The sequence below is a fragment of the Eumetopias jubatus genome, unplaced genomic scaffold (assembly GCF_037043125.1).
Source record: "Eumetopias jubatus isolate StellerSeaLion01/CBP00866 unplaced genomic scaffold, mEumJub1_p1.0 scaffold_4, whole genome shotgun sequence".
Taxonomy (NCBI): Eukaryota; Metazoa; Chordata; class Mammalia; order Carnivora; family Otariidae; genus Eumetopias; species Eumetopias jubatus.
In genome coordinates, this window is record NW_028274810.1 from 175,974,197 (window position 1) to 175,989,271 (window position 15,075).

Here is a 15,075-nt window from a genome sequence, read left to right on the forward strand (position 1 = left end):
CTGCTTCAGGCTCCCTGCTCAGTGTGGAGTCTGCTTCTCCCTCTGCACCACCCGCACCGCCCCCCCCCCAAGCTCATGCTCTCTCTCTCTTTCTCTTTCAAATGAATAAATAAAATCATTTAAAAATGAATATCATTTCATCGAATTTAGGGAGAATTAGGCATATTTGAAGACTGTCACATCGGCAGAGGGCACTAGTAGAAGCTGAAAAGACTAAGGCCAGCATGAGGTCAGAATCTGCAACCTCCACCATCAGCTATAGGATGGCAATGTAAGCAGTTGACTACTTCCTGTCTGCTCTCCCAGAGGAGTAGAGTCACAAGAAGGGAGGAGAGAGGGGTATGCGAAGGCCTTAAGCACGGTCAGCTCTGGTGAGGGCACAACAGATCTGAATCAGACATGAGACTAATCTTTAATGACCAAATCTGTTACAGAATCTATACACAATGTAATAAGGAATGGAAATAGGTTGAACTTCTACAGAGGGGCATAAGATTATCACACAAATTTCTGATTAAAAACTCCTAACACCACCCACCCTGCAGCATTTATTTAGCAGTATGCTATACTTTCTGTATGTCATTGGACTATAACATAGGGGCAAATTACATTTTTAGAGCAAAGGTTTTCAAGACATTTGCATTTGATGAAATTTATGAAAAATAAAGTACTAAGTTTAAACTGGGTTATAATTTTCTTTATATGGAAAAGAAGCTACAGGGGAAAACAATGATTTTCCCATACAAAGAAGGACCCTGAAGATGCTATTTTAAGAAGTTGTGTTCACTTAGATCCATGCCAAAAGAAAAAGTATAGTTTAAGTCTTTTGGAATAAGAAATGCATAACTATATTTATGCTGCTTTGCTATTAAAAAAAACATAATTGTATTATTTTGGAGAAAAAGGGTTTAGACATAAAAGATGAATGAAACACAACGAACCAAACATAGAAATAAACATTTGCAAGTCTCTGGGTCTTATATCAATTTAATGCCTGGAAGCAGATTGTGATGGTTCTTCCTTTATTAATCCTTAACAACTGGGTAGATATCCGCTTCCACTTCCATCTTCCCCTATACCAGTCAATATCATAGACAAAAACATTCTTTCTGGATAGCAGGATAAGTACATAACAATGTATTAATTCTGATCCTGAAATATTTTGCTATTCTAGTGAGCTGAAAGAGTTTATGCATTTTCCCAAAGTGTCTCATTGATATAGATATGACATTTACTTCATGATAAAGTAAATAGGATACCATTCTTATAGTTCTAAATGTAGGCATAGTTTTGCTGGATTTCTGGGATGCTCCTGTATCATTTGCTGCTACATGATTCTCAAATAAAGATATTTTGTGCCCTAGCTTCACCCCTCTGTAAACATCGTATTTCAAGATTCCTTTTGAAAAATGTCCAGGTAGGAAGAGATCATGAAAAGGAAAAGATAAACATAGGTTTAATATTCATTGCTAGATTCAGTAAGTTGCATTTATTTCAATAAAAAAGAAATACACTATACATCATTGATTTAGTTTGAAACGGTCATCCGAAAAAGAATTTTTTGGGACAAAAATATTTAGACTGTTTATAAGAAATAATGGGTGGATTGTAAACAGCCGAAGGAAACTGAAGTTCTGTTTCCTAAGCAATTGCTCCTGTACATAACTCTGAAGTGACTCTAAAAGTTTTCTACTTGAAAGTGCCTGTCCAAAGCCACAGTTAGTGGAAGAATCCAACCTTGAAGGAAAATGAATCTTGAGTAAGAAAGATAATTTTTTCAGTAAGTACAAAAGAACAATTCAGGCTAGGTAATAAGAATGAGCCTTGAAAAGAAGAATTATCTCATTGATCTTGCCTGACTTGCTCAGGTGAAATACTCAACTGAAGAATCTCACAAGAGAAAAAGACCCTATGTATGAAAAGGTGAGAATTTAAGTAAAAACAAAAACCAGAGAGAGTGCTATTATTGTCATTGGGGGAAATGGCTTAAATTTCCTTAAGAATCAAAATATCTAGGGGCACCTGGGTGGCTCAGTTGGTTAAGCGACTGCCTTCGGCTCAGGTCATGATCCTGGAGTCCCGCGATCGAGTCCCGCATCGGGTTCCCTGCTCGGCGAGGGGCCTGCTTCTCCCTCTGACCCTCCCCGCTCCCATGTATTCTCTCTCTCTCTCTCTCTCATTCTCACTCTCTCAAAATAAATAAATAAATCTTTAAAAAAAAAGAATCAAAATATCTATAAATTAGGTCACAATGGAAAAAGTCCAGTTGTTAAAACATGATATAGAGGGAAAAAAATGAAGGTAGGTTTCCTTTTGTGTGAAGGCAATGTAAATCACCTATACAGAGTAGAAATCAGTGAGGGTTAGTCTCTCTCTCCCCCACCCCTTGTTTATAAGTTTTTGAAAGCTCCCTGATCAAAGCAGACGATTAATAAAATCTTCATAGAACTTGTTTATATTTATTTTTCTGTCTAAATTATGCTCATGCACAGTCATGCACATTCTATATTCTATGCAAATGGGCCACACTCAAAATTCTCTAAGATCACAATGTGTAAGCTCCACACACCTTTCGAGAAAAGGTGATTAGAAGAAATATTAGCTGAAAGTTTGCACACTAGAGTAAGCAGGAGCATGGCATAAGATATTAGCTTAAATTCCTTTGGAATTAAAAAGAAAGTACAACTTAAGTTCTCAACATAACTTATTTTACACTCTCTTTAAATGTGGTAAATGAGTTGAATTTTCATATTTACATTCTGAATGTATTCCTAGGGAGGAAAAAAATGATTTCAAGTCTTGCAACCTGCAAAGAAGCAGCAATAACTTACTAATTGTGCCCTGGGTGATCTTAAACTGTGGCAGAAAAGCAGCCTCAGAGACTTCCAAAGATGCATAAAGTTCTCCTAGGGGGAACAGTAGGGACACCAGGAGAATCCAGCTGCAGAAGTATTTCAAAAAAAGCCACTTACATGTTGAAGGAAAGGATTTAATTAATAGTGTTACAGCTGTGAAGTTAATATGCAGTTCTGAGGTCCTATTACAAGAGACTGTTACATATTTTTTAAACAAGTCCCTCAGTCTTATATTTTTTCCCCTTACAGCTCTTGCATAGTAATAAATATATGTCCCGAAGACTTCAGGATGAGAATCATGATGTCTGTTAATTTCTTCAATAATAATAAAGATGATGATGTTGATGGCAATTATGAGAACCACTATTTACTGAAACCTCACTCTACCAAGATCCTTTCTAAGTCCTTTATATGCATTATCTTATTTAATTCTTTCAACAATCCAGTAAAATTAGTGCTGCAGTTTTCCTCAAAAGGAAGCTGAGGCTCCAGGAGATTATGTAAATGCAGACCCGTAATCACCCCTGACCCCACCATACATGTACACCTTCCTTAAAAACAATACAGCCATTCCCTTTAAGTTCTGGAAGATCTGAGGAGAATCAGGACCCTCAAGACCAGTGACAAACACATGATGCAGAGCTGATTGGCAGATGAGGTAAAAAGGAAAGGAATATCTGGGTGTTGGGATCAAGAATCCCCATAAGAGGCCAAATGTAGAATTGTTCATGCCCACAATAATGTGCACTAATAGTTAATAAGAATGATTATGTGGTTACTGTCACTGGAACAACACCGAATAGAGATATTGTGGAAATTAATCTGAATCCAGTTTGGGGGGAAAGATCTGTTATTTTAGAATGGATATTTTAGGCAAACATCCAGGCCAAAGGAGACTTCTATTAATTTATCCAAGTGGGTAATGCCAAGGAATGCCTTCACGAACTAGCAAGAAATAGAAAGCTCTAGGAAGTATATACCAGCATATATTGACAAGGAATTTCTTATAAAAACTAGAGTCCACCCTCGAAGTGTCGCAGAGGTGCTTGGGTTTGTCAAGCGTCCTTAACTCGGCTCGAGTTTTCAGAATAGATTTCCTACAGATTGCAACTGAGGCTACACTGTGGCTAACCAGGGAAATGTTACCAGCCTTTGAGGCAGTTAATAGAAGGAGAACAACAGAAAATCTTTAAGATGCTCACTTTGGCGTCATCTATCCTTTTAACGACCTAGAATACTTGGTTGATTGCCTAATGGCATTTGAATGCGTAATAAAATGAGTGACTTGGACTAGTATAGCCATCATTTTTAACCTTGCACCCAAAGAAATGAGAAAGAAAAAACCCTTAACAGGCATATTGATATTAGAAAAGCAGTTACAAAAAGCAGTGCACAAAAGTTACCTTGAGCGGCAGAGGGAAAACAGACTGATACGGAAAAAAAGATTACTATTATTATCTTCTTATCACTTCATAACATTGTTTTGAAGCTTACCTGAGTTACCATAAATGATGTGTTTAAAACAATGCTTCATACCCAACAAGTGTTGATTACTACTACCATTTGTTGGCAAACTGGTCCCATTTTTATATTTCACAGAGACTTAGCATGGTTAAGTGATTTGCCTAAGGGCCCATAGTTAATAAGTGCTAAAGACAAGATTTGAGTGAAAGACTTGGGATTTGAAATTCAGTTTTCTTTTAGCATATCATAATACCAATTCCATAGGACAAATTTCTTCTGGTCTCATTTTTTTCCCAAAAAATTGGTTTATATGGAAGAAAATAGAAGAGAATTACTACCCAGTACAGTGATGATTTAAAATGACCATTCAAGGGTGCCTGGGTGGCTCTGTTGGTTAAGCGACTGCCTTCGGCTCAGGTCATGATCCTGGAGTTCCAGGATCGAGTCCCGCATCGGGCTCCCTGCTCAGCAGGGAGTCTGCTTCTCCCTCTGACCCTCCCCCCTCTCATGTGCTCTCTCTCTCTCATTCTCTCTCTCAAATAAAATAAATAAAATCTTTAAAACAAATGACCATTCAAATTACAAGATACAAAATGCCATGGTTTGAAAAATGCTATGCTTATTATTCACAATTATTATATTCATAAAATTTGCATTTTAAAATTACTTTATAATCTGCATGTTACAGAAGATAACTAGGCACTGATTTAAGCACTCTTTTCTGTCTTAAAAATTAGAGGTTAAATGTGATTAATGGCACAAATATTAAGGGTAGGTGCTTGTGCATTTGTATAAAAGTCAGAATTAAAAATGTCATTTTTGGCTCCTGAACACATTTGCCAATGTGAGAAAATGAATACAAGTTCTAATTATAAGGTTATTATAGTGTAGAATAAAGAGTAACCACCTCCGGAGGTTCCGGAGAAAATCCTTCAGGGATTTTTGCTGCTTAGCTGAATCAAAAATTCTTTGTTACCCTATGCATTTCAATGGAGCCTAACAATTCTGAGTCTGTGCTAGTCAGTGCAAATTTTCTAAGATCTAAACCCGCAAATGCTAGTAGAAGGCCATTATGTTACTTAGAAGTTTTCAGACGATCATACAATAGAATAAGTTAGCACACATAGAGTGAATAATGAGAAATCTGAAAAAAGAAAAAACAAAATACAACAACAACACTACAGCTTTCTTAGTACTTACACTGTTACATTTCTTCTCTATGATTTCTACAAGTAAAAATTGTGCTGGCTTATGAGAAAAATGTATGAGAAACACAGCTAGAAACTTTACCCAAGATGCTCTTACATTGGGATGGCAGTCAAAAGCTGGTTCTGCAGGAGTCACAGTGAAAATTGTGTGCTTTGCTGACACTAGTTGTAGACAGACAGAAATGAGGCTGGTAACATGTTGCATCAAGACAACTCTCTTCTGTCTGAGCAGAATTTCAAGATGCATTTCGTTAGTGAATATATCCTCCACTTACACATATAAGGCTTTCATCCTTTGTCAAACTTTTATTTTTTCAGAATTAATACTGAAGCAAAGACAGCAACTTGCTATTCATATTTATTACATTAATATTTCCGTCAATCCCCATTCCCACTTTAAATTACGAGAACGCTCAAAACCATTTTTCACTTAACATTTGAGGCTGTTGTCACTGTGACATTAGGCCTTTTTAAACTGGACATGAGGATACACTGGCATCTGAGTTTCAGTACAGCTTAACAAACCAAACCATAAAGCCATAGTTAAACCATAAAGCTCCCAAGATCATTCTTTCCTGTTCAGTATCCAAACTTATTTTTGATTAGTATTACATTTATAATGTTATTTAGATTACCCCCCTCTCTCTATATATACATACACACACTCTCTCTCTTTATATATATATATATATATATAATACACACACACTCTCTCTATATATACACACACATACAGTCATAATAATTATTTATTAGTGTACTCTTTTTAAAGCGTACTTATTTAAACGCATTATAAACTTACCTTAGAGAGTCCACCTACTTCCAAATAAAAGCAGATAATGAACACATTCCAGGTGACCCAGAGGGCAGTCCATACTGTGTACTAGAGAGAAAGGGATCAAGGGGGAGAAAGAGAAGAAAAAATGTAGAGATGAAAGGCATGTATACTAAATAAATCAATAATAAAAATGTCAATAAGTCTAAGTCTTTTGGGAAGAAGTAGGGTGCGCTCAGAAAAGAGTGCTCCTTATGAGGTCCCCTAAGATCTAGAAATTAAAAATCCAATAGTTTCTTCGGCTTTCAGTAGATGCCAATAAAGCTAGATTTATTTTTAAAGTGTTTTGCTGGCTTGCAGATAAAGTTAAATCCAAGTGCTGACTTGATTTCTGTTTTCTGAGTATTAGTTTTTCCAGGGAATACAATTATGCAAATTTTCTGTGGGTTATCTATCTTTTAGTTAATGTTATAAGCTGTCAAATTTTTAGGAATGTTAGTCAAAACTCAGCGCTTCCATATCCCTGAGTGAAGATCCTGTTTGAAAATGGATGTTTGTAGTAAAATTAACAAGCTTTCCTATTGAACTATTTTAGTATGAGTGGAGTGTGTATGCCTTCAATGCAATCATATAAAATATATTTTTAAAAAGCACAACAATTAAGAAATGGGATTAAGAATGAGCAAATAAACGACAGATTTCCACAATGGGAAAATACCTTCCAATCACGTCCAACAGACTCTAAACATGCTCGCCTTACTGATTAATTGGTTTTATTAATGTAATATGTATTAGGAAATGCCTTCCTTGAGAGTATTGGTCAGTCTGAATTAAGGTAGCCTTAGATCAAAACTCATCGGTGGAGAGGGTCTTAGGGCACAATTCACCTAGTCACTGATGAAGAAACTGAGATATAGAACTGACATATGTAATAGCTTGGATGACTGAGGATGGAATTTACTCTGGGAATGTAACACAATGGTTTTCTCATTCATTTTACTTTACCACAAAAATCTATAAATTCTTAATTTCTTAAATAGACATACTAATTAAATCACTGCTTTTATCAGTGATTTTAATCATCACATGCTATTGTCAAATTAAAATAATTATTGAAATCATTTCATTAGCTGTCTCAAATAATAAAATTAGGAATTTAAACACTGTAAAATAGCCATGTTCCTGTTGGAAACCTTATCAGGAGCTTTTAACTATTCATAAAATTTAATTTACATTTTGTGTCTTTCTCTCAGTTATGATTTTTAAAAGGCTTTCAAAATAATCTCATGTAGGTGCCAAGTTCTATAACTGGTTACACTGATGTCACATTATACATCTTGTTTTCTTTCTGGAGAGGGGGTTTTGCTTTTGCTTTGTTATTAAGAATAATGCAATTATAATTATGAGTTAAGGCTCCAAAATCACTGGAAATTTAGAGAAGCTGGCAAATACGTTCAAACATTAACACAAATTAAAATATACAGTGAGGTTTTGGTATTTGTAGATATTGTTGATGCTGCCAATATTTTCTGTTAGTAAAGCCTTCTGGTATGAATGGAGTTAGTTTTAAAAATGTGCCAACTGCCTTGAAATACACTTTTTTAAACCACAAAATATTCCCATGAACAAAGAAAATAGCTAACTTTTATCTTCAATGTATACTTTTTGCAAACTGATCAAGCCACAACCACCACAACAAATTTTAAAGCTGTTGCTAATTGGTGTCTGACATTTTTCATTCTAAATTAATCTAATTATGAGTCTATTAGAATGAGAGAATAGTGCAGACCACTAATTCATGAGAAAAAAAACCAATGACAAAGGTTAAGGAAAGGGCATAAAAGAAAGTAAGACTAACATAAGGAAATAAACAAAAGTCATTGTAAAACTATTTGATTCTTAATTATTAGGACAGCGAACTTAAATACTTAAGTACTCTTTTAGAAAAGACAATCAACTCATAGTTACAACAAATGCATAATAAAACAACTCTATTTAAAAATCACAGCACAGACTCAATGATTGAAGTGATTCATGCCACTTGTAAACTTTCAAAGATAAAATTATCAGGCTGAGTAGGTTCCTAAATTCCTAACAATAACATGAGTTATTACTCTGCTGCTTTCTCTCTTCCTGGTACTGTGTTAAGCACTTTCTATGTTCCTGGTACTGTGCTAAGTACTTGATATGTATCAAGTTATTCAGCCTTCACACTAAACCGAGCAAGAGAGTAATCATTTGACCACCTACTTAGTGTCATAGCTGGGAGAGGAACTCTAACAGTCTGACTCCAGAGGTGATGCTTAAGTATTACATGATAGGCTTCATTTTAAAAGATCTTAGGCAAAGGACCATGGAATAATTTAAAAGTTAATACTTCACCAAATTTTGCAACTTATCAAATGACCAATTCACCAAATTACCAGTTTTCCAAAAACTAGTCTCATTTATATAATTCCACAACTGGCAATGTATTTGAATAACAATTTCTTTTGTACTTGGCAACTAATGTATTATGCATGATATGAATGTTATGGTTTTTTAAAAACAATACTGTAAACTTCTTTCTTCTGATACATTGGTTTGTTGAGAACAAAGATTATTTGTATGACTGAATTTTGGACTGTTATGAGATGAAAACTATATACCTCACCCTGCAATGGGGACACAAGGCTGTACATAGAGATATAGGGAAAGAAATCTCTAGATATACAAACACATCCATTGGCATTTACCTACACAGGAAGTGTTAGGACAACATATGTATTCTTTTTCTTAAAATTTACGTTTTATTTGAGCGAGAGCATGCATGTGCGCATGCACAAGTGGGGGAAGGGGCAGAGGGAGAGAATCTTCAAGTAGACACCCTGCTGAGGGCAGAGCTAGACATGTGGCTCTACCCCATGACCCATGAGATCATGACCTGAGCTGAAACCAAGAGTCGGACATTCAACATACTGAGCCACCCAGGTGCCCCAATATATGTATTCTTTTTGACATGGGTTATTTTATTTATAATTCAACCGAAACAAGAATTAAAAAAGAGATGACTCCATCTTTAAGACATACCTTTTGGTTATCATGGAGCATGCCTATATGCTCATATATCCAAATACATATACTTGCAGTATGGAAGACAACTTCCCAATATACGCAAAAATTACTCTTTGTAATTATCTAGCTACCTTTTTATTTGTTGTACTTTGCTTATGTTCAGTACACATATTTTAAATCCCAATTTACATAGATAAAGCCTATAAGATGAAAAAAAAAGTCCGTGTGTTCTAAGTAGCTTCCTGAATATTTCATGGTTTTACAAAGATATTTCAGTGTTTTTTAATTGAAATGAATTCTGGAAGTCTTGCAGTCTATTTCTTTCTCATTGAGCAATTAGTCTATAACATGAATTATTTTTACTTCCTGACCTTGTTTTCCAATTACCAGAAAGGCCATTTATTCATTTATTCACATGTGCATCAATCAGATATAGTATTATGTACAATATGTTAGACTTATAATTTTAAAAAAGTAGATTTCCTGGTCACTCTTTGTTCCAACAGTTTCTGGAGTTTAGTATTCATTTCCAGAAGAACTTTAAGAGAGTAATGTGGCATCCCCTTCATTTTAATGGCTAAAAAAGCAGAGTGAAAGCAAAAAAAGATATATTGAACAGTTCAATCATTTACCAAGCACTTACTCTGTGTTAGATTATGTTAAGCAAGTCACATATATTATATAATATAATTCTTAAAGACAATCTGAGTCAGGTTTTTACATATGAAGTTAACTATGGGACAAATTAATGTCCCAAGTCTTCATACCCAATAATTGGTGGAGAGGATTTAATATAGGACCAATTAAATGGAAAATGGACACTCTTAACTGTCATGCTGAGTAAAAGCTCAGGAAGGAGGTTTATAGTGACATAGCAGGGAAATTTTCCTGTTAACAATTCAAATTACACAAGTTCTTATTTGTTTGCACATGAGCTTCGCCATAAAAGTCCCAATAACTAAACTGTGGACCTAGCAAATTAACTTGGCTTTCTTTTTCATTTTTAAAAGCAGTTTTGAGTTAATTTCCAAAGTTGGTATTTATTCAAAAAATTTAAACTAGCTAATGCTTTTGCATTTAAATTAACTTAAAACTGCCTAATTAAATTACTGCCCATGAAATAATAAAGATTTAAACAATTCTAGGGCAGAATCTCATTTTGGAATTTCTATGTAAGATTTAAAATATTTGATATAGGAATAAACAGGAGGAAACAGCAGATTCTAGAACAGTACTTTATGCTTTCTGCTTCATTTTGTCTATAGTCAAAGAAACACAAAAAGGTGCATTCAAACCTACAACTGACCTTGGTATCCACTGTCCAGTCCATCCTATAAAATAATTTCATCCAGTATCCTTTAATTCATTTATTCTTTGCTCATTCGAGTGTAAGTATCTTTAAAGCCCCATGCATACCGGGAGAGACCTAGAATACAACGATGGGTAGGGGCAATGAGCCTGCCAGCAGGACACGGGTGAATGGAACGAGACAGGCTAGAAGCAAGGGCTGTCGCTGTGCAGAGCGCTAGGGTGGAAGGTGTCACCAAGATCCATGGGAGCAGAAAGGAGGAGGATGCTCAGGCAAAGCTCTTAAGACATGACCATTCAGTGGAAGCATTATTAAGAGTTTTCCAAGAGGGCAAGGAGAATAGGGCATTCCAGGCAGAAAGTACAGTGTGTGCAAACAGAGGAGGCAAGAAACAGCATGTGGTCATTAGAAAACACAATAGTTGAGCATGGCTGGTACGAGATAGGGGAGCGCGGTGGGCAGAAGAGGTAAGCAAAGGAGCAATTTTATGAGCTTTGATTTTCCATGCCAGGAAGCCAGAAGTTTGCCGATAAGACACTGTAGAGCTTGTTCTGCGTGGTCCTTTACCATAACCATTTTCATAAGGGTTTATGAATTTAATTCTTTAAATTCAGCTGTGATAAACCCTGTTTGTTGTCAGAAATGGCAGTAACTTACACTCTGTGTTTCAGTGCTCCAAAATGTCTGTTACTTTGAAATGGATTAAATTTAACCGGCATTATGGGTGATTGTTTCAGCCAACAAAGGAGGCTAATACTAAGAATACTGCAGGTGAGTTGGAGAAAAAATCTCCTGCAATCAAAATCTCTTTCCCTGCTCAGTGAAAAGTCAGTATGAATTTCTGATCCAGGACTCCTTTCATTGCCACTGAAAAGTTGGTGCCTCCTGAGGCACACCTTGACTAACCTGACATACGCCATATTTGTTTTCTGACTTTTTCATACTAGAATTAATCCCAGGCCACCAGTGGTAGATCCAAACCAAAGGATTCATGGAAACAACTCAGGGATGAACTGCCCGTGGTGTGAAGAAGATAACATGACCTAGCCATCCTTCCAATAACAACGTGATCTTCCCATCAAAGGCAGTCTTTGTGAACAGATTTCGCATGCTTGTGGATTAAGGACTCTTCAAACATTTCTCCCCGGTGGACAATTTATACCCATGTTAGAAAAAGAGGTAATCTGGAATCCCACACAGGTAACAATATTCTGTGATCAGCTGAGGTGGCAGGGCAGGATTATTTTCAATATCAAAATTTACACCAGCAATGCCACCATATAATCTGGAATCTGGTGGTGAAACAAAGGATAATAATGATAAATCAACTTCAAGAACCTAACAATAACACATCCAGTTCTGCCACTTAACCATCTGGGTTCCTGGGGTAGGTCACTTAACCTCTCCTTGTCTGTAAAATTAGGGATGCTAACACATACCCATAGGTATTTGTGAAAATTAAACCCAACAGCATCTTTAGTATGGAGGCCTTTCCCATCAATTCATTGCTTTCTTTCTCTTCCCGTCCTGGGATATGGTCTTAAATAAGATGGCAAACCAACAAACAAAAAAGGTAGAAATTTGATTGCCACCCGCATTAAAAGAGAAAATCCACATGAGCAAAAACATGGATTGTTTTTCTAATAGATTTTTCTTGAAGATTCTTAAAGATCTAAATCCTCCTTCTCCTATGCACAAAAGGGAAAAGGGGGAGAGGGAAGCAAAGAAAAGACACCAGAGAAAGAAATGACACCAGTTCTATCATGAATGGACTCTGAACAGACAAGGAACTACATGCGGAAAACACTCCTTTCATCACCTTTCATCACTTCCACAGACCCCTGGTCTGTATTTGATCACCAACATGCCCACACTTAAAACAAGGTAGAAACCTAATGGTAGAAATCTAATAAATAGGATTTGAATGAATAAGTTAATGAAGAAAAGGAGGAAGAAAGTTAAGAAAGTAGGGGCACCTGGCTGGCTCAGTCAGAAGAGTGTGTGACTTGATCTCAGGGTCGTGAGTTTGAGCCCCACATAGGGTGTAGAGATTACTTAAATAAATAAAATTTAAAAAAAAAAAGAAGGGAGGGTAGGAAGGGAGCAGAAAAGGGGAGAAGGAAAGAAGGGAAGGAGAGAGGACAGACTGATTGTGAGATCCATGCTTGGTCAGGTGGTCAGCCAAGGATAGTCTTAGATTTTATCCGGCTAAGAGCTAGCCAAGAGTTTTAAGCCAGTGATTTAGGAAAATGCAAAGGACACACTGAAAGGTAGGAAGGCTGAAAGCAGGCAGGAAGTCCATATCCTGGGAAGAAAAAGCAGAAGCTTCAACCAAGGCAGTAGCTGTGAGAGTGTGTAAAGCTAGTATGTAGAGGGCATGATTAACAGGACTAGGTAATGTCACTAATGTGTACCAATAGCTTCATTCCAGAAAGGCGACTGGTTTCACAGCCACCTGGCATTTGGGGCTTCCGCAGAACACCAACATCATAAAATAAAAAGTCTGCAGTGAGTCAAAGTGCTGTGTTTACAGCAACAAACTAGAAAACAGAATCCAATATAATAGTCTGATATTATGCATATTGAAGTGTTTTATGCTACAAGTCCTACTCCATGAGACATCCTTCTAGCAGATTATACAGTGCCTTAGCAGAGGCTGGCTTTCAGAGAATAAAAGTAAAGCAGAAATTGTTTAGTCCCTGCAGCTGGCTGAGTGATATCAAACTTCCCTAATGCCCCGGGCAGCCATTTTGAGTTCAGAGTCGGCTGTGGGCCAATTATGTTCACCTCTGTGATATGGGGAAAGATACAATAAAAAACCAATTTGAGATTCAAAATAGAGAATTAATGCATTCACAGGAAAATGTGTAGCTTTATTTGTTCCATAGTTGTGCCTGGATTAAATCAAATTTGAAAGAGGGCATATGTTTAAGTCTATGGTTTTCTTCTAGTGAGCCAATGTCCCTGCATTGCAAGAAAATACTCACTAATCCTACTGAACACTGTATATTTATTTAGGCTCAATGAGTATTTTAGGTATGTTATTCCTAGTTACAATCACTCATATGTGGACATCCAGACCACAGCCAGATCTCCTACTCTATCCAAACCCTGTTTTAGATTTCCTTGTGAAACTTGAATTCATTTACACAGTGTGTTGGACTATGTGTCTCACACTTACACTCATGTTGCTTTGATCTCACTGTAAACATTCACTGAGTCATTTTTCCCACAGATTAGCATCTCCAAACAGAATTCAATACCTAAAGGTTCGAACAGCAATACCACATCATATCCAAGGGAACAACTTAATGATATTTCATTAATCTTCTTTTAGTAATTTTGTAGCGAGAGACAGGATAAAAATAAAACTTACCACCACAATATATCGAGGTCTGTACTGAATGGTTCCAAACAAACCCAATATGACGACTATTATATGTAGAAAATTTCCAAGAATTGGTGCCCACTGGAAGCCAAGGAAGTCAAAGATTTGCCTCTCCAATGCTGAGAGCTAAAATAAAGCAAAGAGAGTCCATTAGCATCTAATCCTAGCATCATCACACCATTTTAATATTTATTTCATGCCTAGAGAAGTCTCCAGATTCAATTTCAATCACACTTATGGACATCATCATCACTAAAGTTGTGACACCCATTTCATGTACTGTTTTATGCAACTTCTCTCTGAAAATATGCTAAGACAACTTTGAGGTTATAAAGTATAATGAGATTTTAAACCCATCTGGAGAGCTTGACATATACTCCTTAAATCATTTTCTCAGTAGAAAATCCTGGCAGATATTTTAGAGTATCATATTCTATGATATGAGTTCATCATTTTTTTAAAAAGATTTTATTTATTTATTTGAGAGAGAGTGAGCACAAGGGGGAGGGGGGCAGAGGGAGAAGCAGACTCCCCGCTGACGGGGTAGCCTGACATGGGGCTTGATCCTAGGACTCTGAGATCAGGACCTGAGCCAAAGACAGCCACTGAACTGACTGAGACATCCAGACACCCTGAATTCTTAATTTTTTTAAAGATTTTATTTATTGAGGCACCTGGGTGGTTTAGTAGTTAAGCGTTTGCCTTTGGCTCAGGTTATGGTCCCAGGGTCCTGGGATCGAGCCGAGCATCGGGGCTCCGTGCTCTGCGGGAAGCCTGCCTCTCCCTCTCCCACTCCCCATGCATGCATTCCCTCTCTCGCTGTGTCTCTGTCAAAAAAATAAATAAAATCTTTTAAAAAAATAAAAAAAAAACAAAGATTTTATTTATTTATTTGAGAGAGAGCGTACAGAAGAAGGGGGATGGGGCGGTGAGGGAGGGACAAGCAGACTTCTCACTGAGCGGGGAGCCTGATGTGACTGGATCCCAGGACCCTGGGATCATGATCTGAGCCTGAAGGCAGT

The 15,075-nt window shown here is 36.7% G+C and overlaps 1 protein-coding gene across 1 annotated transcript in view; it reads right to left on the bottom strand.

Annotated features, from left to right (window-relative positions):
* Nucleotides 1-14,324, bottom strand: part of NKAIN3 (sodium/potassium transporting ATPase interacting 3) — a 267,112-nt gene extending 252,788 nt beyond the window's left edge. Inside the window, exons 1-3 of the mRNA XM_088022887.1 lie at nt 14,232-14,324; nt 14,042-14,179; nt 6,330-6,410 (exon numbers count right to left, since the gene is read on the bottom strand). Of these exons, the coding sequence (XP_087879013.1) occupies nt 6,330-6,410; nt 14,042-14,179; nt 14,232-14,324 (312 nt within the window). The remainder of the gene's footprint in view (nt 1-6,329; nt 6,411-14,041; nt 14,180-14,231) is intronic.
* Nucleotides 14,325-15,075: the final 751 nt, after the last annotated feature.